Source organism: Lytechinus variegatus, chromosome 16, assembly GCF_018143015.1.
Source record: "Lytechinus variegatus isolate NC3 chromosome 16, Lvar_3.0, whole genome shotgun sequence".
NCBI lineage: Eukaryota > Metazoa > Echinodermata > Echinoidea > Temnopleuroida > Toxopneustidae > Lytechinus > Lytechinus variegatus.
In genome coordinates this window covers 22,459-50,299 of record NC_054755.1, presented here as the reverse complement: position 1 = coordinate 50,299, position 27,841 = coordinate 22,459, and the positions used below count along the sequence as shown (strand labels likewise).

Here is a 27,841-nt window from a genome sequence, read left to right as displayed (position 1 = left end):
CGTCTGGTAAAATAGCCCTTATCAAACATTTTGGCTTGCAGTCGACAATTTGGTCGTTGCTTGTTATTGCTTGTAGTCATCAGTTACTGGTGGTAATTTTGTCCCAAAATGATGTTACTGGCCAATTCAATTCAAGGCATGTAGATTCTTTTTTTCATTTCCATACACAACACAATACAAAGTAATAATACGCGTAAATGAAGCTATACTATCGTTCTATCGGTTTTGTTTCGTTTTTATTCATTATTCATTTCACCCGCCGTGTATGATAAAATAAGAAACGAGATTTCTGCAAAACGAAAATTGCTGTCGTCACCTCAGGCCCAATCCTTTTTGTTTTTAAGGAAACAAGAAAAAAACTTAATCTGTGATAATGTTTTGTCGGTAAGTCAAAATGATAGAATATCAAGGTCCGTTAACGTCGGAAGGATGATCACATTCGCATGTTTTTGTTCAGAAAAATATAACTTCTATTTCATTTATGTTCAGTATATTGTGTTACTTACCCATCAGATATCATGACAGATAGTAATATGAACGCATATCACACCGCGGGGGGGGGGGGGGTGGCCACTTCCAGTGGATACCATGCGCGACCATGGGGTCTCGAAAAGCACCCTAAACACGTAATTTCCATATTCTGAAAATGCACCCCTTAACAAGTATTGGCATGTGAAATCCTACCCTTAACAAGTATTGGGAACAAAACGATACTCTTGGCAAATATTTCCTGAAATGAACCCTTAAACAAGTACAGGAATGTTTTGTTGTTACGGGTCCTTCGGTCGTCGGCTTTACCCTATTTGGTTTAGTAACGACCCCAACTTCTACACCTCGCGCAAATCGGACTGTAAACACGAAGTGTTGGGGCAAAAAAACACATCCTTCATGAAACATTTTAATTTTGTTTTATCATCCCCGCAAATTCGACCCTAAGCACGTAATTTCCTTAGCGAAATAGATACCCTTTTTTCATTATTTCATTATTTTTGTGTTTTTGACACCCTTATCACGTTACGTACGTAACGTGCCCTATCATGAAAAAGACATCCTTTTTACGTGCTTTTTTTGGTCGCGCATGGTATCCACTCGTCAATGTAAGTGGCCCCCCCCCCCCGGATCACACCAAAATGGGTAGACGAGACACACCCGTAAAAGTCAATTATTGAATTCGTAAAGAATACATCACATTTGATGTTTTGAAGACCTTTATAGCTGCAGACAAAAGTAGGCAACATACCCAACAATAGTCATGATAGTTTAGAAAGTTATTCAAAGAAAAGGATATTATGAATCATGATCAATAATTTCTAGGGAGTTTATGAGCTTTATTTGTCAATTTGGGAAAACTGCTTAAAGTTACGCAAAGGACATCATTCAAATTCGGAATCTAGCCCTCTCGCCATTTGGGTTTTTCGAAGTTTTTCGAACTAGTCTTTTGCATTGTCTCTATTACAAGAAAAATGCATAGTGTTTGTCAGGTTTACCACAGCAAATTGCGACATTACAAAGGATATCAGAATTATTTCAGCGTGGGTGTGTGCTAAGACTGTAAAAAATGCCTAGAATATAGTTGTCATACATAATTTTTCATTATCAGTTTTACCGGTGGCTATCAGTAAAATTGTGTGCTGCCGTAAGTTATTTCGAAAAGAAAATAGGAACCCTATATATTACAGGAATAGTTTTTTGTTATAATGGAATAATTACATGTAAGACCTGGGTAATACGTTGAGCTTCATTTAAATTTTAACAGATATGAAAACCATGCAAATAACAAACTGATATCATCATATCAACAAATTATGGTGTTTTGGATTTGTAAAGAGAGATATTAGGAGAAATCATGGCTTTTATTTGACCAACTGTATTTTCCTTCTTTCTGAAATTCAATCCTCTTTACCGTTTGACCATAGGAACCGAAAGGCCAGAACTAATCCTTCGCCTATATACCTTGTGCTAAGTATGTGTCACTTTATGGATTGTGCGGAGCCAGAGGCTCCTCCTTCTATTCATTTCTCTTTGAAAAGTCCTTGAAGCGGGTACTTCGATCGTTTGACAAAGCGATGTTAATCCTCAAACGGTGCGATCGAGCGTTTCACAATCCTCACTCTAAACACGCTGAACGGTTAAATAAACCGTTATGTGCTGCGCCTCTCTTCACATCCAGTGAAGACTGAACGGAGAGTGGGTGTTTATAAACTTCATTATTGCCTTTTAACTATTAACCATTTAAAAACTCGTTGAGTTTACTTCATTGAATGTTACTGGAACACTATACTTACTTGCTGTAAACTTTGGTTACCTCTGGAAGTTGTCATTATCCCGCAGTTTCGGGTGAGTCAGACGTCGCAGTGCCACAGGAGGTAAGAGGTTAAAAAGAGGTAACATATCAAGCTGTGCCTTCTCACTAAAATATGACTTTATATGCCACGCTTTAACATCCAAAAAGAAGTGCGCATAAATTTAAAACTATGTGTTCGTGTTATTTCAGAGTCTATGTGCTTTCATGTCGACTGAGTGCAATAATGAGGGATTGTGTGTATCATTGAATATAGTCTAGATCTAGTCTCAAGAATCAATAGAATAAAGTCAAACAATCTGAGGTATTGTAATCCTCGAATGTAAAGCATACTTGATGACTAGAGGTGAGTTTTTGTGTCAATGAGTTCCATATTTGCTCTCGATTTTTGTTTGCTCTATAATATTTTTAGAATTGACAGAACCAGTTAGATCAAAGTTGATCCTCAGCTGAAATTAGAAATCACGACGTTGAAATAGATGGTAATGAAGAATAGCTCTTCATTATTTCCCTATTAAAATTGTTCTTCATGGAAATAATAAGTTCATAGAATGGGTTATTCAGATAACGTGAAATGCAGAATGAAGCAGCACTTGCGCTGAGGACCTGTACCTTAAATGTATAGTACATACATTCACACTTATCTAGCAAAAGGTATTATTATGTGATGATGCCATCGAAGAGTGGATGGAAGAGAGATGTCAAAATATGAGAGATAGGATACAAGTAGGAATGGGGGGAAGACAAGTAGTTGTAAATACCTTTAAATCTAAAATTAATTTAAGGAAGAAAAATAATAAAATAACAAAATTTGATGCACAGATGATTATTTACCAGTGCCTTAATAAACCTGTCAAAACAGTTTGGAAATTTGACTTTGGCATTAATTTCTCCCAACTCCCAATTTTACAGAATGGATGTTTGACATCATTCAAAAGATCACTTGTCTTTAAAATGATACCATGCTTGTTATGATCATGCCATCACAAAAAGAGTAGGATTCAAAAGTGTTGGATGAGGTCTGAATTCAAAAGCTGCAAAACGAGCAAAAAAAAGGGTATAGAAATCTAACTTTGGCCGTTAATTTTTCCAACCCCCAATTTTACACAATGCATATTTTATATCATTCATAAGATCATTTAATTCTCTTTAAAATGATACCATGCTTGTTATGATCATGCCATCACAAATAGAGCAAGATTGGAAAGTGTAGGATGAGGTCAGAACTGAAAAGCTGCCAAACGAGCAGAAATTGTCATGAATGGTCAGTACAGAACATGATTCTTTTGTCTGTGTCAATACAGATGAAAATCCATTCAAATCAAGCCCCTGCTGTTGTAGTGATGGTTCTGTGAGACAACATGGTTTGAGTCGTGGTTTGAAATACATGTTTATTTGCTTGTCATATGTTTGCTTGTGCGGAGGTGTGTTTGATTCCATGCTAATGTTGATGTTAAGGTGCATGAGAATAATTAAAAGAAACCACTGAGAAACTCACTCATCACCACTGAAAAAAGAACAGTGACATTCAATATTGTGTAATTTTGCAACTTTTAAATTTTGACCTTGCCCCTCATTTCAAGGCACTGCACCTCCATTTGGAACCATAATCACATCATGTAGGGTATAATTGTAAAGAAAATAAAATGATCTGTTTATTGATATTGATTACACATTGATATTTACTAAAACTAAGGTGAAATTATCGATCAAAGTCAAAAGAAACCGCTGGGAGACCCACTCATCACCACGGAAAAAAGAAGAGTGACTTCCAATATTGTGTCATTTTGCAGCTTTTGAATTTTGACCTTGTCCCACATTTCAAGGCACTGCACCTCCATGTGAACGATAATCACATCATGTAGGGTATAATCAATCTTAAAGAAAATTAAAATGCTCTATTCATTAATATTTATTGCACATTGACATTTACTAAAATCGCGGAGGGATTATCGATCAAAGTCATATTTCCAAACTTTTTTTGAGTTTATATTGCTTTTGACAAGTGATGTGCGATTGTCGCATTACATATGTAGAAATTATACTAATTAATCGTTTGTAACTTTTACATGATATAATTCCATTTTAATTATTTCCTTGTAAGCGCTTTCAGCCTTCTGGGAAAAGTGCAGTATAAGTAATAAAGATGGTAATAATGATACTATTAATTGCATTGTTCATTTATCCCTTAGTAGTTTTCAACGTCAGTATAAAGAAATTCTGTTAACAACGTTCACATCCAATAACAACTAAGTAATTGCAACATTATTATAATTTTTGTGTTTGCCCTTCTCCTACACTTATTCTCTCTAACTTCACCTGTCGATTTTCTGTGACCCTCCACATATGCTAGTCCTTTACCCTTTTTCTATTATTTTCCTAGAAAGGCAAACACTTTATTTTAGCTTTGTTAATGTTTCTTTTCCCTTGTATTCTTTTGTCTTGGTATGTTCTATTTTGTATCCCTTCTTTTTCTTTCTTTTCTGGGCTGGAACTTCTAAGATCTAACAGATCTTTAATGCCAGTGTACACTCGAAGCCTGCTCTGTACACTATTTACTGTATTATCATTTTTGTTACTTTGTTCTGTTCTTGCCATTATGTATTCATTTTTACTTGTATGTATATTATATTTATCGAGTGAAATAAATGAATTTCTTTCTCTTTTTCTCTCCTGTAATATATACATGTATACGCATATAAGAAAAATCGACTATATTTCCCTCATTTCCAAGGGGTATCCAAACTTTACAAGCTTTGCCTTTTAGTGGATCCCCCTCATTTCCATTTATTCTCTATAATGCTGTTTTTTTTTTGTTTTACGAATTAAGAATGCCCTTCTGTAAAATAGTACTTGATTTGTATTACTTTATATTACTTTGTATTATCATGTTTTGAATGAAAATGAAATAAAACAAAATTGAAAAAATTGAAAAAAAAATAAATAAAAAATGCAATCAGTTATACACCTGCGCTTTATGATCAATCACTAATTCATATAATCCAGGTTTCTGGTGTATGATCGTTAAGCACCGCCCACTTACCAACCAGGTTGTGTTTTAGTCTTATGTACCAAACCAACTAGACAAAAGTCATTCTCATGTATTTCAGGACATATCGGTTAAGTCACACTACCAAAACGATTTGACACCAATCATTCTCATGTATTTCTTGACATATTGGTTTAGATACACTACCAAACCAATTAGACACCAATCATTGTCGCGTATTTCAAAATGGCAAAAATGTAATGATCGATCTGGCTACCAATATACAGCGCTAATATCTTTTAAAAAGTGATATTTTCCCACAGTCGTGCTTCTATATTTATGATTTGAACAATGGGGGTACGAACGCACAATACCTAAGTATTAGGAAACCAATCAATGACATGCTGTTAATGAAAATGCGAAGTGGAAGACTTCATTCAATAATATTCTTACTGTACGTCTTTCTATTATTCATGGAGCTTTAAAATAAAATCGATCTTAGCTATTGTATCCTAGTGAGAACCGTAAACTTCTTATTGGTGTTTTTATTTAAAAAAGAGATCCTGCGGGGTTATATTCTTTCACTAATAATTGTGTTAGGACAATTTCTATCCTGACGTTAGTTCTTACATATGGATTAGGCCTAATATGGATATTCCAATAAACATCTAGTTTCATGAAATGACCTTACAGTCTTTATACACAAATTTTGTTTTCAAACAAAATAAGTATTAAAATCATGGTAACGTTTATATCTCAGCCGTATCATGTTAATGTTCAATCTATTTTTTAAAGGACCAAATAGAGAAGCTACCGATGTTGGTGTTATGGGAAGGGGCACAATTTTTTCAGTGTCAAATATTATTAATCTCTTTGTCGTGAGAGAGGGGTGTATAAATATTCATTTATTCGTTTATTCATTTATTCATTCAGTTTATTTTAGCTCTCTGATATTCGAGAGAGCATGCTCCATTTTTACATACAGTGCGTCCCACAAAAAAATATCAAACCGGTTTTCAGTGATAGATTTCACAATAATGAAATATGTTTTTATAACTTTTATCATAAATTTTATACGTATGGTAAGAATGGAAAAACATTCGAATCTCATCTTTAATTTGAGATCAACAGTTTATCAAATCGTTCACGCATAGCAGATTGGAAAATATGGAAGCAAATGAGAAACGCGAGAATCCACTCTCATTCCAGGGATCAGTACGAGAAACTTATCTTAATACAAAAGAAATGATAATGAGCGAATCATCGAACAAGCATAGTCGTCGTATCACGAACCTATCTTGTCCAATTTTCTGCGTAACCTGATTTTGACCTTAAATTTCAAAATCGTCTTGGTCATTAACGCGTGAAATGTTTATCTCATATTAGGTATCATAATATAGAATAATAATCAAAAGGTATGATGATGTAAATAGAATATCATAACTCAGTCTTACTTGAAGATAAAAAAGATATAAGAATTCCGGTTTCCTTTTTGTCTAGCACATACTTCACAGGTAGGTAATAGCAAGGACCTACACAAACTACGTAGTTATTTCTAAAATAACTTCGTTTTCCTGACCTGCCTTTGGACACTTTAAAATGAGACGAAAATATCATAACCCGCATTTCAGATTTTATTAAGAAGATCTTCCAGTAGATCTACAATACAAGTATATTGTATAACATGTATATTAGGAAGTCATATTATGTCGAGATCATAACTGATGACCCGAGAGGCCTATTGTCATGATTGCACGCCTTTCACTGACCATTTAGATTGTCGTCAATTTATTATGATACTTGTATGAAACCATTTTCATCAAATTATTTACAACTCTGCATCTATTAAAGTGAATGCAAAGATCTACCTATAAAAGCACAATTTTTTTAGTGTAAAAATTGATTTATAGTGCGCTTAAACAGCTGTTTGACAAAATGCGCCTCACCTGATGCACCATATTAAATTGACTACAAAAACGACAGCCACTGCAAAGACCATTTCATGCATTCAGAACTTGGCATTGCTGCTGTGACAGATGTACCTCTAGAAAGTTAATTGATGTCAAGACAGCATAAATTAATATACATGTATAAAATATTTATCAGTTTAAATGAATTTTCGCTCCAAGTGTCGTAACTTAGAGTTTTGATAACAGTTAAAAGTATGGCCAGTGAATAATGGAACGATGAATTCACAGATGCACACAGGAAGTAAAACTTCAAAAGGTGAAAATAAATGTTAAGAAAATCTTACGAAATCAGTTATGTTTTTCGGCCCCAGATTCAAACTGCGTAAATCTATTAATCGATTAGACATAGAAATTTCATTGTCATTTGGGTTGTTCCTTACTGCAATAAAATATATGTAATGTTACAGTGCCTTATACACAGCCACCGTATTGGGCACGTTGGGCAAGATGTCACCTTGCAATGCATTTAGAGGCACTGTTTACTTCATATCTCATTATAAACATTATTATCTAGAGCTCATTGTTCCCCGTACAACATCAGAATTTAGAATTTCGGACGGCCTGAAATCGCGCCATTTTCCCTTCATCTTATATTTGAATCCGCGGACAGTTGGACAACTTATAACTACCGCAATTGTGTCCGAATCTAATCCTGCCTCCAGTCTATTATCAAACCAAGAGGTACAATTTGCATTGCTCAAAACCCACTTTCTGGTCCTTTAGTCCGCTTCTTAAAGCATTACCTACCGGGTTAACCCTCTTTCTGCCGAAAGCAACAACTGGTCTACACTCCTGATCGAATCAGTGGCACCGAAATGGATACAGAAGTGCGCGGATGAAGCTTGTCAATATTTCATTAAAGGACGTGTTTAAGTATTTATTCTTATTGCAAGTTTCTATTAAAGAAATAAATGAATTATGAAGACTTAAGAAGCTTAAAGCGCACCATTATTTCCTGCCTTTAATTGTTTAATGTCAAAATTACATCAGCCTGTTTAATTAAAGGTTTATTATGTATTGTCAAGGACACATTAAGAAAACCGACTCCAGCCTAATCAGATCTGTTTACTTTATTCCAATCACATTTACTACATCTGTTTAGGGTTGGTTTCCTTGGCGTGACTACAGGTATAATGTAGGTTCAATTATGTCACTATGACTGAGGACATATCTCACATGCAAAATCTTGCAAAAGTTTAAATGAGTCCTTTTCAACCGCAAGTCGTATCATGCTTCATTGATGTGTTTAATATCTAGCGCCCCCTCTCGGTGATGGTTGTCTATTTCTTCAAAAGGGACCTCTAAGTACTTCTCTTACAAATTTAGTCCCTTGATATCTGAAGGGAACTGTTAAACATTTGAATTTTAGTCTATTCCATCCATGCACCCAGAGAATAGGCATCACGTATTGCACAAGTTGAATTTCACAATGGTAACATAATTATACTGAAATCACTTAATTGCTAATCAAATAAATATGAATTCATAATCCACCATGATCAATTAGAATTGTTTACAAATTCGACAATTAATATGTCAAGCAATCTTGGATGATATAATATCACTGGAAACCTATGAGAATTTATTATTACCCTTTTATTGCAAAAGAACGTTTGTATATATTGCAATATTGCAATGTTTTTTTTTAAAGATTGATAGCATAAAAAGAATGTAAGTTAATACCTTAGTCACAACAGTGTAAAGTTACAATGAACCTTGATTTCCACATTTCAAAACAAAAAGTATGAACAAGTGTTATTACTTTGCATATTAAACTCAATGATTAACATAATGTTGTTGTAAGTCAAATGTAATTCATACTTAAATTTTCTCTCTAAAAATAAATATTGAAACATGTATAATTATTACAAAAAATAACATAATATCGTAAATTGAAATTGAGACGGAATGTATTCAAATTCTGAGGACAAAAATAGATCCAAGAAAATAACTGGATCCGTCCATTCGATTCGTATGCGATCCTTGCTTGTCTTTTGCAGTCAATGCAAAAATATCCGTAGAGTGATTTCGGTAATCTTAGGTTTACAGGCCCCTAGCCAAGATTTTCTATGAGAGGGATTCGTATTATAAAGAGTGAACCTTTTTTGATCAGTTCCGTTTCTCCCAGAGGCGGATCCAGCCTTCGCTAATATGGGAATGAGGGAAGGGGGGGGGGGGGGGGTGGTCATCCTTATTTTTCCACATCGGTCACTTAAATTTCGTGATTCATTTACACATGTTTCCAACATACATCATTTTGACACCCGCTCAAATAATTAAATATGCCTTCCAAAACATAGAGAAATAATCTTCCAACACAACATTCGTCCCCAAAATATGGATGAAATTCCGGATTACATAAGAAATTCTCTATCGACAATGTCACAAGTCGTGTGGTCCAGTGGTTTGAGCATTGGACTCATAGTCGCAAGGTTGTGAGTTCGAATCCCAACTCTGCCATTGTTTCCACTTTGATAAAAAGGCCCAAGAGTGATATCTGTCGTCTATTATGTTAGCCACTATGGCTGATTAACCTAGACGTAAAATGTTTCCAAGGTAATTGGTTATATACCAGCTTGGCGTTTACCAGCAAAAAATGCTGTCCTGCTGAGTTCCTACGGGAGTTACCACAACAGAAACAGAAACAAGTCGAGTTCCTAAATTGTCAACTTTTTAAATATATATTTTTTTACTTTTGTCTCCCAAACTTTAACGGAGGAAAAGATTCCCTACTATTTACGTTTAAACAAAATACTGGTCAATGATCGGGCCAATTCAAATGTATAGCGAAATAGCTTCGTGGCGAATTGCCGCCGATTTCTTTTTAGCTCTCGTCGCTATTGTAATCATGGAAATTAATTCACCGAGCGTACGTGGCTCGTAATTTCTGTACGAATGTATGTACGTACACTTATGTGCCACGCCCAAGTTGATACGTCTGCATACATTCGTAATCCCGACGCTTCGTTATTCCGAAGGTTCGTTAATCCGAAAACAAAATGAGGTTCGTAGTTTTGAAGGATCGTTAGTCCGAAAACGAAATAAGGTTCGTTAATCCGAAAATTAGATAAGGTTCGTATTTCCGAAAATGAAATGAGGTTAGTAATTCCGAAGGTTCGTAATTTTGAAGGTTCGTTAATCCGAAAACGAAATGAGGTTCGTAATTCCGAAGTTTTGGTAGTCCGAAAACGAAATAAGGTTCGTTAATTCGAAAATTAGATAAGGTTCGTATTTCCGAAAATGAAATTAATTCATTTTGGTAACAAGAACGGTGCTGTTCTTGCAAGATAACAGGATATTATGCAATGATAAACTAACGAACGATGATATATGTGTGTATTGTGGCCAAAGCATGTATTGATTTAAGAATAGGCCCCATATCAAACATACGCTTAATTTCGATTTTATCTGAGCAAATGCTACCGAAGCAAATGGTTGCAGGGGATTGTGTTGGTCGTTTGTGAGTAACCTCCAGATAATAGGATTTGTATTGGAGGGGATGTCATTTTTGATAAGAGCTTCTGCTGGTAATAAAAATTAAAATAATACTAATGATGATCATAATATTAGCAAACGATGATCTTAATAAAAATGGTGATAAAGAATATAAATGTTAATAAAATTTTATTGATCGTTTTCCTAGTGTTAACAATGTTCATCCGTTTTTTCATGATTACAAAAAATGCTCGGACTGTTAACTTTATATGTGGGGCGTTTTGGCCAAGTGTATTGGTCTTCTGACTATGAAAGAGAGGGTCGTAGGTTCGAATTCCAGCCATTGCGTAAATTCCTTCAACAAGAAATTTATCCACACTGTGCTGTACTCAACCCGGGTAAGGTGAATGGGTACCCAGTATAAAGAAATATATTAAATGCCTTCCTTTGGGCGCCTATAGGCAGCCCAGCTAAAGTTGGGGTAATAATAATTGTAGGGCCCGCTCGGAGAACATTTTTCAGAACTGTGGTGGCTTCCCTTGGTAAATAATACCAATGTTATTATTAGTATGTCTTATTAGGCCTACATGAAATTTCCAAAAGTTTGAGCTCGTGATTCGCTCGAAACATCTCACAATAATGCCCTTTTAACAGTAATTAAGTCCATAATTGCCTAAAAAGCGATTTTTATAACTTCAGATTTGATTTTTTTTCCAAACCGCTTGCTCGCTACGCTTTCTCGCCAAAAATGATACCTAAATTTATATTTTGTCAATCAGAAATCAATTAAAAAACTTTGCTCAACTTAATTACTACAAAACCCACAACTTCTGTACACAAATGATAATTATCATGGTCAACATATCCGTTTGCACCAAAATGTCCTTTTTGGCATAATTTATAAGTGCACTTTTTTGCCCCCCCCCAAAAAAAAGGAAAAAACGTTCCGCCGCCCTTGATTGAAACCGCATACATTCGTAATTCCGAAGCTTCGTTATTCCGAAGGTTCGTTAGTCCGAAAACGAAATGAGGTTCATAATTTTGAAGGTTCGTTAGTCCGAAAACGAAGGGAGGCTCATAATTCCGAAGGTTCGTTAGTCCGAAAACTAAATGATTAACTAACCTTATTTCGTTTTCGGTCTAACGAACCTTCGGAACAACGAACCTTATTTCGTTTTCGGATTATCAAACTTTCGGAACAACGAACCTTATTTCGTTTTCGGATTAACGAACATTCGGAACAACGAACCTTCTTTCGTTTTCGGATTATCGAACCTTCGGAAAAACGAACCTTATTTCGTTTTCGGAATAACGCCACAAATGTTCAGATTAACGAACCCTTTTTCGTTTTTGGATTAACGAACATCGAGTTATAGGCAATTTACGTGTTTCGGAATTATGAACCTTCGGAATAAAGAACCTTCGGAATTATGAAGTGTAACCGATACGTCATGTAAGGTGTATTGGTTTGTGCACAAGCTAGTAGCAGGCATTACGTTTTTGCTTTCGTTGAGTGAAGACATGTAGTCGTTTAAATTTAATTCCTGCCAGTCGCCATTTTTATGTTTCCTGAGTTGTATCTTCGAGTTGTTTATAGTCACCAAATAAATCTTATTTTCGAAGTCTTAAGTAATTATTTACCGAGTTCTTAATGAACTTTATGAGACGTGTAGAGAAGTCACTGTGGTGGTAAGCAATAATCGTATTTATTTATCTCTCTGTAAGGCAAAATACGATTTATGAAAGCATTTGAATGCTAAACATAGTACTGCATGATTTTAAATTAATAGTTATTGAATATTGCTATAAATTAAACTCAATTACTAAATGGAAAAACGGAAGAAATGAATAGCCAATGTGATAGAAGCATCTTTTGTAGATCATTTCCATCATTGATTGTTAATTTATTGTTCTTATGAAATGTTTCAAAGAGCATATGAAACGATAATTTAATCTTTTGAAATGATTTATTTATAAAGATTTGTTTACCTCGATCTTTAATGCGTTAGGTAAAATGAGGAAATGTAATCCAAACGGACATGATTGGCACGTATGCTTGAGGATAAATGCGAATGTTTGTTTGGGTAAATATAGCTATACATTTCGACGATCCTTTTCTCGAAAGACATATTGGATTATTGTTTTAATTAATATAGAGTTCCTTCGTCGGGACTGGAGTCGGCTACCCTATCGGGTACGTTTATGCAGCCATTGCTGATCATCAAGGACAGCTCAAGGTCGTCGTTTTGGGACGTCGCAACACCGTCCGTTCACCGAATTGTCGCAGAAATATCTACAGCGCCATCACCGGCAACAGTTGGAACCGTGTTTCAAAACCAGGGGCCCCACCCTACCGCGAACTGATAATCAGGATACGTGTGAATAAATGCGTGTGTGCGCTTGCAATGGGTGTGGGTGTTTCATTTAGTCCGTGAATATTTTTCCTCTTCAATTGATATATTATTCAAACTCTCAAATGTATTTTGATCACACAAGTGTTCGATTAGGTTTTCCAAACTTTTGTAATTAATGATAACTCCTTTCCACTGTTGTAAACTGATTTTGGAACAAGAACTTATTAATTAAATGCAATTATAAATTTGCTCAAAGTGTCAGGGTTTTGTTGTACTGAGTATCCGTTCACAAATCTACCTCTCTCTTTTCATTTCGGACCCAAATATAGGGCCGTGACAGACAATCAGCTTTAAGTATAAAATGAAAAAATGCTTCTGTCGTTTTATATATAAATATTTCCCATCTTAATTTTCCTCTTGACTTTAAAAATGATAACATGAACCATGAACAAGTGTTGTTGCAGCATTTATATTTTGCTCCCCCACTGATATTTTGTTGAGCATTCTATTGTATTTAGTGATTCATGCCCGCCTCCCCGCTCATGTCTCCCTCTCTTGTTCCCTGTCCTTTTCTTCTTTTCTCTGCCCTTTCCTTTGTATTGTTTATTGTATTGTATTTATATCTATAGGTGTGTCCCGCCACAAATTGATTGATGTATGAACTTATGTTTACAAGAAAAATATGTGAAGAAATTGAAGAAAATGAATGTTTTATTTCAATTGAATTAAAGTAAAAGTTGGATAGTTTATAATGATTGTTAACATCAAGGTTTGACAAAGCCGACCACCCATTGGTGTTTTGTTCTGGCTTCGCCCTTCTTGCAAAAGCTCCAGCAGTGTTCAATATTCCGTTTGGCCAAAGGATAAGGAATTATATTCGTACCTTGACGGCGCGCAGTGGGCCAGAATGAGATGACAGTGTGCCAAAATTATATACTGTGTTAAATTATTTACTTGAACATCATGAACATGATGATTAAGGGTAATTTTGTGCGGAGAATCGACTGAACATAATTTAAAGCCGATATGACGTCACTTTGATACCAAATTTTGATTGGCTACTTAAAACCTATGTGTGAAAAGACAAATTACGCTAAACAATGTGCAGTATATAAACTTTGTGTTATGTTACTTTAAGATTGACCAGAGTGAATGTTGGTTTGTGCTTCTCACATGCCTTAATGTGTGGATGAGATCCTGAAAATAATTTTATGGCATCAAAATTATTATTAAATAAAAAAACATACTTAAAAATCTGAAAAATATTGACGGTGCTTTATCAAGCGGTGTAGACTTGGGTAAAATGCAGAGTATGTAACACCACGAATATTTGTTTTACTATGAGGAGGGTTTGGGGCTGAAATTATTTTACAAATAATAATAATAATACCAACGTGCTTATATAGCGCATATCACTGCCAAATGCGTCCCTATGCACTTCATTGGATATTATTACCCTGGCTTTAGCCCCGCGCCTTTTACAGCGCGGTGGCATTTCAAGGAACAAATTCCTGCCAGGTACCCACTTACCTCACCTGGGTCGAGTGCAGCACAACGTGGACGAATTTCTTGCTGAAGGAAATTACGCCATGGCTGGGATTCGAACCCACGACCCTCTGCTTCAAAGTCCGAAGACTTATCCACTGGGCCACAACGCTCTACGGGAAGAGTCTCTGGAAGAGTGACGGGTAGCCCTTATATGCATTATCAACCTTTTTTGTTTGCATTATGGCCGGAATTCATGTAATTTTTAATGAAATGGAAGGGGAATCGTCCTCGCCGTGCAAAAATGAACGGCAATGTACAGTCCACTCAGTGCACTGCGATGACTGCGAGGTATAAAAATGACCGAAATGACTTTTGGCGCACTTTTGTTTCGCTCCGGCCACTGTGCGATCAGACAATTCGTGTTTTTTTTTTATTTTAAACGGAAAAGGGAAACGAGAAAGCACGCTAAATTTTCTTTATCGTGAACGTAAAACAGAAAAAGAAACAAAAGTTTCGATTCTTTTTTTCTGCTTCGTGAATGCGAAAAAGAAAAAGGAAGCGAAAATTTCAAATCGATTTTGTGTTTTTTAAAGGAAAAATTAAAAGTTAAGATATGTAAAAAGAGTAAAAAGGAAAAATGAACCGTTTTTCTGTTCCTGTTTTTACATATTTCATGTTAAATCAAAATGGTGGAAAATGACCATTTTTAATAATAATAATATAGATTACTTCTAAAGCGCCAAATCCACATTGATTAATTGCTCATGGCACTGAGAAAAGGAGAAAATAGACAAATTACATAGAGCAGGAAGGGACAAGGATTAAAGAAGAGCAGTCTTGACAATGAAAAGGAAACTGCTTTTTTCTTTCAAAAAATCGAAAATAAAATCATTTTACTCCCGTTTCGAAATCGGAAAAACGAATTATCTAACAGTACCTTGATTTACCTAGGCCGTTAGTAAACAATACGTGCGTGAAGTGCTTGTTCAAATTTGTAACATACTGACCTGAAACGAGGAAAAGAGACATGGTTAGGACCGTTTGACGATTTTAAGTAATGTACTGTAGGAAAGGATTGAAGTTGGAAATCACTCATCATGCACATGGTCGCATTTCCAATGAGAAGATACCTATATAGTTCAGGATACACATTAGGGATCTCAACCTTCAAATTATCATAACTTTCTTATTATTTGTTTACTTTCTATCAAAATTTTGTTGATTTGTTTGTTTGATTTTTCTGTTTTTCACACAATAGAACTATCTACTGTGTGAAAATGTGGATATTTATTGACCTGTCAAAGCCGTTTGACATAAGTAATCATAATATACTTTTATCAAAACTAAATGACTATTGTATTCGTGGAGCGCCCTCAACCTTTTTTCTAGTTACCTCTCATATCGTAAACAAGGCACCATTTATTACTCCGTTCAGTCTGAACTTAGGACAATTAAATGTGGAGTACCACAAGGGTCATTACTTGGCCCACTTTTGTTTATTTTATTTGCTATGACATTTATCGTTCGTCAAACCTCATTTCCTTTGTTATGTACTCCGTTGATACCAATATTGTTTATTCTGATAAAAATCTTTATCACTTATGGGAAACTGTAAATACTGAACTATTAAATGTTTTTGTAAATGGTTTTGCACAAACAAGCTTACCATTAACTATAACAAATGCAATTACATTATAGTCCGTAACTCGAAAAGACGTATTGATCTTTATTATGTAGTGGTGTAGCTTAACAACCAAATTATTCCAAGGGTTGAAAATACGAGGTTTCTTGGCGTTATCATTGACAGTAATTTAACATGGATACATCGCATAAATGAAATTGAGAACAAAGTTGGAAAAAATATATTGAAATAATATATTGCCTAAGTTTTTTACTTGCATAAAACTGTTATGTTCTTTAATTTTGCCATATTGTTATTACTTTAAATTGGTCTTGGCTAACACATATCAAACCCATCTTAAAAAAATATGTTCCCTTAAAAAAAAAAATTGTACGTATTATTTCTCCAGACAACAAGATACCACTAGGAAATACAACAAAGTTGTTTCATTCACTAAAATTGTTGAAATTAGAAGACATCAACAAACTTTTACAATGTCATTTTCTCTACAGGAGTTTAAATTCTCAAATTCCACAAAAATTTCGTAATTGATTTACACATGTTTCCAACATACATCATTTTGATACCCGCTCAAATAATCAAATATTCATTCTCAATCATAGAGAAATAATCTTCCAATACAACATTCGTTATACTAACCCAAAAATATGGAACGAAATTCCGAATTACATAAGAAATTCACTATCGACAACCAGCTTTATGTATAAAATGAAAAAAAAAACCTTCTGTCGTTTTATATATAAATATTTCCCATCTTAATTTTCCTCTTGACTTTAAAAATGATAACATGAACCATGAACAAGTGTTGTTGCAGCAATTATATTTTGCTCCCCCACTGATATTTTGTTGAGCATTCTATTGTATTTAGTGATTCATGCCCGCCTCCCCGCTCATGTCTCCCTCTCTTGTTCCCTGTCCTTTTCTTCTTTTCTCTGCCCTTTCCTTTGTATTGTTTATTGTATTGTATTTATATCTATAGGTGTGTCCCGCCACAAATTGATTGATGTATGAACTTATGTTTACAAGAAAAATATGTGAAGAAATTGAAGAAAATGAATGTTTTATTTCAATTGAATTAAAGTAAAAAAAAAAGTTGGATAGTTTATAATGATTGTTAACATCAAGGTTTGACAAAGCCGACCACCCATTGGTGTTTTGTTCTGGCTTCGCCCTTCTTGCAAAAGCTCCAGCAGTGTTCAATATTCCGTTTGGCCAAAGGATAAGGAAATATATTCGTACCTTGACGGCGCGCAGTGGGCCAGAATGAGATGACAGTGTGCCAAAATTATATACTGTGTTAAATTATTTACTTGAACATCATGAACATGATGATTAAGGGTAATTTTGTGCGGAGAATCGACTGAACATAATTTAAAGCCGATATGACGTCACTTTGATACCAAATTTTGATTGGCTACTTAAAACCTATGTGTGAAAAGACAAATTACGCTAAACAATGTGCAGTATATAAACTTTGTGTTATGTTACTTTAAGATTGACCAGAGTGAATGTTGGTTTGTGCTTCTCACATGCCTTAATGTGTGGATGAGATCCTGAAAATAATTTTATGGCATCAAAATTATTATTAAATTAAAAAAACATACTTAAAAATCTGAAAAATATTGACGGTGCTTTATCAAGCGGTGTAGACTTGGGTAAAACGCAGAGTATGTAACACCACGAATATTTGTTTTACTATGAGGAGGGTTTGGGGCTGAAATTATTCTACAAGTAACTTTTATCTCTGGAAGAGTGACGGGTAGCCCTTATATGTGTTATCAACCTTTTTTGTTTGCATTATGGCCGGAATTCATGTAAATTTTTATTGAAATAGAAGGGGAATCGTCCTCGCCGTGCAAAAATGAACGGCAATGTACAGCCCACGCAGTGCACTGCGATGACTGCGAGGTATAAAAATGACCGAAATGACTTTTGGCGCACTTTTGTTTCGCTCCGGCCCACTGTGCGATCAGACAATTCGTGTTTTTTTTATTTTAAACGGAAAAGGGAAACGAGAAGGCGCGCTAAATTTTCTGTATCGTGAACGTAAAACAGAAAAAAGAAACACAAGTTTCGATTCAATTTTCTGCTTCGTGAATGCGAAACAGAAAAAGGAAGCGAAAATTTCAAATCGATTTTGTGTTTTTTAAAGGAAAAATTAAAAGTTAAGATATGTAAAAACAGTAAAACAGAAATTGAACCGTTTCTCTGTTCCTGTTTTCACATATTTCATGTTGAATCAGAATGTTGAAAAATGACCGTTTTTAATAATAACAATTATAGAGTACTTTTAAAGCGCCAAATCCTTATTGATTAATTGCTCAAGGCACTGCGAAAAGGAGATAATAGATACGGTACAAAGAGCAGGAAGGGACAAGGATAAAAGAAGCGCAGCCTTGACAATGAAAGGAAGCTACTGTTTTTTTGTTAAAAAAAAATCGAAAATAAAATCATTTCACTCAGTATTTCTTTATTTTCTAGTTTCGAAATCGGAAAAACGAATTATCTAACAGTACCTTGATTTTTTTTAGGCAATTTTTTTTTAAACAATTCGTGCGTGAAGTGCTTGTTCAAATTTGTAACAAACTGACCTGAAACGAGGAAAACAGCCATGGTTAGGACCGTTTGACGATTTTAAGTAATGTACTGTAGGAAAGGATTGAAGTTGGAAATCACACATCATGCACATGGTTGCATTTCCAATGAGAATATACCTATATAGTTCAGATTACACATAAGGGATCTCAACCTTCAAATTATCATAACTTTCTTATTATTTGTTTAATTTCTATCAAAATTTTGTTGATTTGTTTGTTTGATTTTTCTGTTTTTCACACAATAGAACTATCTACTGTGTAAAAATAGGGATATTTATTGACCTGTCAAAGGCGTTTGACATAAGTAATCATAATATACTTTTATCAAAACTAAATGACTATTGTATTCGTGGAGCTGCCCTCAACCTTTTTTTTAGTTACCTTTCATATCGTAAACAATGCACCATTTATCACTCCGTTCAGTCTGAACTTAGGACAATTAAATGTGGAGTACCACAAGGGTCATTACTTGGCCCACTTTTGTTTATTTTATTTGCTATGACATTAATCGTTCGTCAAACCTCATTTCCTTTGTTATGTACGCCGTTGATACCAATATTGTTTATTCTGATAAAAATCTTTATCACTTATGGGAAACTGTAAATACTGAACTATTTAATGTTTATAAATGGTTTTGCACAAACAAGCTTACCATTAACCATAACAAATGCAATTACATTATATTCCGTGACTCGAAAAGACGTATTGATTTTAATTATGTAGTGGTGTAGCTTAACTACCAAATTATTCCAAGGGTTGAAAATACGAGGTTTCTTGGCGTTATCATTGACAGTAATTTAACATGAATACATCGCATAAATGAAATTGAGAACAAAGTTGAAAAAAATATATTGAAATAATATATTGCCTAAGTTTTTACTTGCATAAAACTGTATTGCTCTTTAATTTTGCCGTATTGTTATTACTTTAAATTGGTCTTGGCTAACACATATTAAACCCATCTTAAAAAAATATGTTCCCTTCAAAAAAAAATTGTACGTATTATTTCTTCAGACGACAAGACACCACTAGGAAATACAACAAAGTTGTTTCATTCACTAAAATTGTTGAAATTAGAAGACATCAACAAACTTTTACAATGTCATTTTCTCTACAGGGGTTTAAATTCTCAAATTCCACAAAAATTTCGTGACTATTTTACACATGTTTCCAACATACATCATTTGGATACCCGCTCAAATAATCAAATATTCATTCTCAAACATAGAGATATAATCTTCCAATACAACATTCGTTATACTAACCCCAAAATATGGAACGAAATTATCTATCGACAACCAGCTTTAAGTATGAAATGAAAAAAAAAAATTCTGTCGTTTTGTATATAAATATTTCCAATCTTACTTTTCCTCTTGACTTTAAAAATGATAACATGAACCATGAACAAGTGTTGTTGCAGCATTTATATTTTGCTCCCCCACTGATATTTTGTTGAGCATTCTATTGTATTTAGTGATTCATGCCCGCCTCCCGCTCATGTCTCCCTCTCTTGTTCCTTTTCCATTTCTTCTTTTCTCTGCCCTTTCCTTTGTATTGTTTATTGTATTGTATTTATATCTATAGGTGTGTCCCGCCACAAATTGATTGATGTATGAACTTATGTTTACAAGAAAAATATGTGAAGAAATTGAAGAAAATGAATGTTTTATTTCAATTGAATAAAGTAAAAAAGTTGGATAGTTTATAATGATTGTTAACATCAAGGTTTGACAAAGCCGACCACCCATTGGTGTTTTGTTCTGGCTTCGCCCTTCTTGCAAAAGCTCCAGCAGTGTTCAATATTCCGTTTGGCCAAAGGATAAGGAAATATATTCGTACCTTGACGGCGCGCAGTGGGCCAGAATGAGATGACAGTGTGCCAAAATTATATACTGTGTTAAATTATTTACTTGAACATCATGAACATGATGATTAAGGGTAATTTTGTGCGGAGAATCGACTGAACATAATTTAAAGCCGATATGACGTCACTTTGATACCAAATTTTGATTGGCTACTTAAAACCTATGTGTTAAAAGACAAATTACGCTAAACAATGTGCAGTATATAAACTTTGTGTTATGTTACTTTAAGATTGACCAGAGTGAATGTTGGTTTGTGCTTCTCACATGCCTTAATGTGTGGATGAGATCCTGAAAATAATTTTATGGCATCAAAATTATTATTAGATTAAAAAAACATACTTAAAAATCTGAAAAATATTGACGGTGCTTTATCAAGCGGTGTAGACTTGGGTAAAACGCAGAGTATGTAACACCACGAATATTTGTTTTACTATGAGGAGGGTTTGGGGCTGAAATTATTCTACAAGTAACTTTTATCTCTGGAAGATTGACGGGTAGCCCTTATATGTGTTATCAACCTTTTTTGTTTGCATTATGGCCGGAATTCATGTAATTTTTAATGAAATAGAAGGGGAATCGTCCTCGCCGTGCAAAAATGAACGGCAATGTACAGCCCACGCAGTGCACTGCGATGACTGCGAGGTATAAAAATGACCGAAATGACTTTTGGCGCACTTTTGTTTCGCTCCGGCCCACTGTGCGATCAGACAATTCGTGTTTTTCTATTTTAAACGGAAAAGGGAAACGAGAAGGCGCGCTAAATTTTCTGTATCGTGAATGTAGAAGAGAAAAAGGAAACAAAGTTTCGATTCAATTTTCTGCTTCGTGAATGCGAAACAGAAAAAGGAAGCGAAAATTTCAAATCGATTTTGTGTTTTTTAAAGGAAAAATTAAAAGTTAAGATATGTAAAAACAGTAAAACAGAAATTGAACCGTTTATCTGTTCCTGTTTTCACATATTTCATGTTGAATCAGAATGTTGAAAAATGACCGTTTTTAATAATAACAATATAGAGTACTTCTAAAGCGCCAAATCCACATTGATTAATTGCTCATGGCACTGCGAAAAGGAGATAAAAGAAACGGTAGATAGAGCAGGAAGGGACAAGGATAAAAGAAGCGCAGTCTTGACAATGAAAGGAAACTACTGTTTTTTTGTTAAAAGAAATCGAAAATAAAATCATTTTCACTCAGTATTTCTTTTTTATTTTCCCGTTTCAAAGTCAGATAAACGAATTATCTAACAGTACCTTGATTTACTTTGGCCGTAAGTAAACAATACGTGCGCGAAGTGCTTGTTCAGATTTGTAACTTACTGACCTGAAACTAGGAAAGTGGCCTGGTTAGGACCGTTTGACGAATTTAAGTAATGTAGGGAAGACCGGGTCTAGTTGGAACATGGGGTTAGTTGAAACATTGTAATTTTCTTTAAAGCCTGTAAAATAAATTCATGCAATACTGTCCTCAATTTATTGCTATTAATTATACAACAGGGTTGAATAATTATTGCAATAGATTGAGGGCAGTATTGCATAAATTTATTTTACAGGCGTTAAAGAAAATTACAATGTTTCAACGTAACCCATATTCCAACTAACCCCGGTCTCCCCTAATGTAGGAAAGGAATGAAGTTGGAAATCACACATCATGCACATGATCGCGTTTCCAATGTGAAGATACCTACTTAGTTTAGTATACACATCATTAGGGATCTCAACCTTCAAATTATCATAACTTTCTTATTATTTGTTTGATTTCTATCAAAATTTTATTGATTTGTTTGTTTGATTTTTCTGTTTTCACACAATAGAACTATCTACTGTGATACTGCTTTTATAATGCATATGTATGACCTTATAGAGAAAACAAACTATCATGTTCTTTATATGTCTCTTTTCTCTTCCTTCTGCAGGTATATGCATCGCACAATTCCATCACACCATCATGATTCCTGACGCGGTTTTCATTTTCATATTACTAGTGATCGGGCTAGCATCGGCAACAGACATCCCCAGTGATCTCAAGGTTACAACGAATATTGGCAAGGTTCTCGGGAAGAGACTCACAGTCGTTGCTCGTGGTGCTCCAAATAGACAGGTGGACGCCTTCTTGGGGATTCCTTATGCTGAACCCCCATTGCGTGAGCTAAGATTTAGACCTCCAGTACCGAAACGAGCTTTTAATCACACATTTAATGCCACATACTATGGCTACGGGTGTGATCATATCCCCGACATGACTTTCCCTGGTTTCCAGGGATCAGAGATGTGGAACTCACCGGTAAGATTACATGAGGACTGCTTGAATTTGAATGTTTGGACTCCTTACCCAAGGCCACAGGCAGCCACTGTCATGATTTGGATTTATGGTGGTAGCTTCCTGTCTGGAGTCTCTTCGCTAGAATTGTACGATGGTCAATATCTAGCTGCCGAGCAAAACGTGGTGGTGGTGTCCATGAACTACCGCCTTGGAGCTTTAGGATTCTTAGCAATGGACCATGAGAGTTCACCCGGAAACCAAGGGTTGATGGATCAAAAAGTGGCCATGCAATGGGTTCAGGATAACATCCACCAGTTTGGAGGAGATCCTAATCAAGTAACAATCTTTGGTGAGAGCGCTGGTGCTGCCAGCGTAGCTCTGCATATGCTATCGCCAGTAAGTCGCACTCTGTTCCAACGGGCGATCATGCAAAGTTCTGCAGCCACAGCACCCTGGGCAACGGTCACCAATGATGAAGGTCTAAGGAGAGGCAAGCTCTTAGCAAAAGAATTAGAATGCAGTGAATATAGTAACGGCACCGAGTTAACCATCCCTTTAATGATAGACTGTATAAGAACGAGGGAAGTCACACAAATTCTCGCAAAGCAGTATGCAGTCACAAACGGTTTCTGCGAGTTTCAATTCCCACCGGTCGTAGATGGCACATTTATAACAGAAACACCAAGGACATCGCTAGAAAGGCACTCTTTTAAGCCCGGAGAAATCCTGTTGGGGAGCAATTTGAACGAAGCAAATTTCTTCCTAATATACGAAGTACCAGGATTCGACAAAGATCACGAAAGCTTACTGAATAGAGACGAGTATTATGATGCTCTGCAGTACGTCTTTCCAAGGGTTAATAGTTTTGGTCTTGATGCCACTGCATTCCAATACACTGATTGGTTAGCTCCAAACGATCCCGTAAAGCTACGAGATGGTGTGGACTTCGCTGCCGGTGATTATCTCTTTACATGCTCCACATATGACCTGGCCTACGCCTATGCCTCTGCTGGCAATAAGGTATATTACTATAGATTCTTAGAAAGAGACTCTACACACCCTTGGCCGGAATGGATGGGTGTTCTTCACGGTGATGAGATTCTCTATGTCTTCGGAATGCCTCTAGTGGCACAGCGAAATTATACTGATATCGAGGTGACACTTAGTCGGAAAATCATGACCTACTGGGCCAACTTCGCGAAAACTGGGTAGGTATTTTGCCGTAAGGCTATTATTCCGTCTGCATCATGTAGTTACATGGAGTTCGTATGATTTTGTTTTTAAATATACAATGGTGCTCAAAACTGGTGAATCCCTGTGCACCAGAAAATGAACGTATTTTTGTTATAAAGTGTTAAAGTTCTGCCATGTTTTAAGGCCACCGCACTCCTTAGGACCCGACTGGTCGGCGACTGGTTTGCGACTGAATGAGGGGAGATGAATCGCAAGGCAGTCATAAGCCTCGAAACCACACGCCTTGCGATCCGATCTGCGACTCACGCATGCGCTTTTTGCTTTTTGGCATAGCATCTGAGAAATTGTGCTTACTGCTGCGTATGCGCGTTGTTTATCATAATATGCGTTATGCACCTCTGCTGTCTGATTGGCTAGAGGTTGGATTGAGCTTGCGATCCAGTCATAAGGATTCAACATATCAAATCCTTCCGATTTTCCTTGCGACTTGTCTCTGACCGGTCTGCGACTCTGAAGCTGACAAGCGCTGTGACATCACATCTCCCCTCACCCAGTCGCAAGCCAGTCGGCGACCGTTCGGGTCGTAAGGCGTGCGGTGGTCTTAAGTCAGGTGGTAAAATATTACATTCAATAAAGTTTGGTTCTGTTGGTTTGCCGAACAATGCAGTGTCGTTGTCGACATTCAACACTCATTATGAATGAGTGCAATTTGTGCTGGGGTTCACTAATTTTTTAACACAATTCTATATTATGCAGATTAAGTTTTGTTCTGGATATGATTTTAGAGCTGGTAATATAACATGATGCTTTTTTTCGCTTGGGAAGAAATAGTTATTCATATTAACCTCAGATTAAAACCACGACCGAGAAAATAATTTGCATAATTTGACGTTTCCTCCTCCTCCCTTTTGTTCTGCATTCTTATGGAGTAAAATTTTCGTCGAAATGTTACTATAAATCTTACTTCTTTACACCTCTTTCTTCTTATAGAAATCCCAACAAGATGACAGAGAGTGATCCAGATTCTAACGAATGGCCTATGTATAATACAAATAAACAGAGATATTTAGAACTGACTGAAGATCTTGCGAATAACAATCCTTCCCTAGGCAGAGGACCAAGGGCTGACAAATGTGCTTTCTGGAGAGATTATTTACCAACGTTAGAAACGCAAACAGGTAAATATATTCTGTTTCTTCCAGCTTTTCACATCCATTCCTGCCCCCCTCCCATAATCTTACATCTTAATCTACCGCCCCTTACCCCCAGTCGTATAGCTAATTCCAACCCAACTTCAACCAATATCCATGGTATAAATAGAAAGGGAAATGATTACCCTGCTTAATTTGAAATGCGTTTAAAGGTAGCATATTTACATGAATTGTCATATTATTGACTTAAGAATAAATGTCATTTTGGCCCAACTAAGATTGATATAGGCACCAATAATGCTTAATGTGAAAGTGATTTGGTGATATTTTCCTTTTTGAGAAGAGTTCTTTGCCAAGAGGCCGAGGAGTACTATCTGTCTTTTTCAAAATTATTCTCTGCTTTCCGAATGTTATAAAGATTGCTTTCAGTTTCAAAGCATGCACTAAAAGTATAACGTGGTTAGAAATCACGCTGTTTTCTCGAGTGTATATTTCAGTTTACATTGAAGATAAGGCTAAGTAGCGCACAATCATACAGTATATGATTGTACCGTTTCCATGTCTTGCAAATTCATTTACACCCCCCTCCACAAAAAATCCCCCAATAAAGGGCAGTGTATACTGGAGAAAGAATTGACATCGGTATACACACAAAACTTATTATGTTAAAAGTCCCGGGTACCACGCATAAAGACTGTCTTTATAGGGCAGAATCAGGGCAGGGACTGCATGCACAGAGGTAATGGCTTACAGATAGGGGGTGGGAGGCTTTGGGGGTAATTGCCCCCTGCAACCTTCACGACAACAAAAAGGAAAAGAAAAGGGAAAGATTGATATATCATTTTTTTTCTGAATTTGATCCAAAAGCTATCCAAAAATGTGAGTTTTAGTTTTAAGAAAGTCAATATTTCAGCTCGCTCTCTTCGTTCGCTTGCATCTTTTAAGAGTTTTGTTCCATCTGTCATTTCTAATCCCCTCAGAATTTTCGGCTCATTATGCGACTGCCCAGTGGATATGTGGCCCATATGACGCAAAATTGTACTACAATCTTCCCCCTGATTTTTCGGCTTTTCCCTTTTATTTATCGTAAATGCAATAACGTGTGTGTGTGTGTGGGGGGGGGGGGGTGGAGAAGGTGGCCGCGAGGTCCCAAATTATTCTGCCAGTATGAACTAATGATTTATCTTTTGCACCCTCAACACACAAAAATCTTAGATCCACCGGTACTGTTCTTTTTGACTGAGTTTTACTTTGAGGTTGATTTTGACTTATTTGGGAAACGTTGTTATTAATGACATATCCATAAAGACAGTTATCGTGAGTCTGGATCATGGGCATGATACATTATGATAACTAAGCTCATAAATGTAATCGATGACTCAATGGACACTGATCTAATGATTTCATTTACTTTCGGGTGTATAGTTTCACAGGGATAATAATTTCATTTAACTTTCGGATGTGAAATTGATTCTCTACTATCATGAATAAGCCTTGTAGCATGTAGTTTAGATGAATTTCGTTTAATAATGCATTAATGTAGGCTTTTGATACGTTCGTCTTCCTTCGCCAATATCATCCTAACCTTATCCAACATTTTCCAAACAAAAAGTTTTTGCTTGTAACTGGTCAACATAAACAATAACTTTCTCAGGCATGTTAGCGACCAAATTAAATGTACATCATTCCATGCATTTCTTTTTATCGTTTGTCCATAAATCCATTACACATATTAATTCGTTAATTATTTATTTAAGTTTTTTATGAACTTTATTATAACCACTGTTTAATTCTGAGAAATTCTTTAATGGTATTTTTTTGTTCGTTTTCCTCCGCTTTTCTATAGGAGATATTCGAGAGACAGAAATAAAGTGGAAGGAAGAGTTCACGAAATGGTACACAAAACACATGGTTAATTGGAAGGCCGAATTTGCACGCTACATCAATAACAAGAACGAACAGTGCGATGGGCGATGAACGGAGATCTTAAATCAGAGACACTGTAAAATCACCTGAACACTATCCAAGGGCGGTGCCACAGGGGACAGGGGCGACCACCCCCCTAGATTTTAAAAGTAATGCAAAACGAAAGAAAAGAAAAAGAGACAAGAAAGGAGAATTTAAAATGAGGAAGAAATTTAAAGAAAGAAGAAAGGGTGTAAGAGAATAGGTCTTGGCAGTTTATTTCTATAATATCCCTACATTTCAAGGAAAACAATTACGACGTCACCTTGCTATGACGTCATCTTGCCTACCTATCAGAATATCCTGGTGCCGCCCCTGGTGGGTGTTTCATAAAGTTGTTCGTAAGTTAAGAGCAACTTTAAGAACGACTGATGATCCTTTTTTACGCGCTAAATAATCACCAATAAGCGTTAATGGTGAATATTATTTACCACAAGGAAGGATATCAGTCTTTCTTAAAGTCACTCTTAATTTACGAACAGCTTTATGCAACGGGCACCTGATATATATCATTTCAAATCTATCAAAATTACGCTAAACAGTAAATCGTCCAATGTGATAGCTATAAAAGCGAGATAAAACTCAGAATTTAAATGAAGGTGTACCCAACGGATGACCGTGATAAATAAA

The 27,841-nt window shown here is 35.7% G+C and overlaps 1 protein-coding gene across 2 annotated transcripts; it reads left to right on the top strand.

The window, feature by feature from the left end:
• Positions 1–2,074: 2,074 nt before the first annotated feature.
• Positions 2,075–27,325, top strand: LOC121429585 (acetylcholinesterase-like). 2 transcript variants are annotated; one of them, XM_041626689.1, is made up of 4 exons: positions 2,075–2,337; positions 22,555–24,109; positions 25,086–25,273; positions 27,093–27,325. In XM_041626689.1, the coding sequence occupies exons 2-4, from the start codon at positions 22,587–22,589 to the stop codon at positions 27,221–27,223; spliced, it is 1,842 nt and encodes a 613-aa protein (XP_041482623.1). In that variant the 5' UTR covers positions 2,075–2,337; positions 22,555–22,586; the 3' UTR covers positions 27,224–27,325. The 2 variants fall into 2 exon arrangements, with proteins under 2 accessions (XP_041482623.1, XP_041482622.1); XM_041626688.1 differs by having other exon boundaries at positions 2,075–2,366.
• The last annotated feature ends 516 nt before the right edge of the window (positions 27,326–27,841 follow it).

Coding starts and splice junctions, on each gene's coding strand:
- LOC121429585 (XM_041626689.1), top strand. CDS start 22,587: ATGATTCCTGACGCGGTTTTCATTTTCATATTACTAGTGATCGGGCTA. Junction 24,110..25,085: donor GCCAACTTCGCGAAAACTGG/GTAGGTATTTTG, acceptor TTCTTCTTATAG/AAATCCCAACAAGATGACAG. Junction 25,274..27,092: donor AACGTTAGAAACGCAAACAG/GTAAATATATTC, acceptor GCTTTTCTATAG/GAGATATTCGAGAGACAGAA.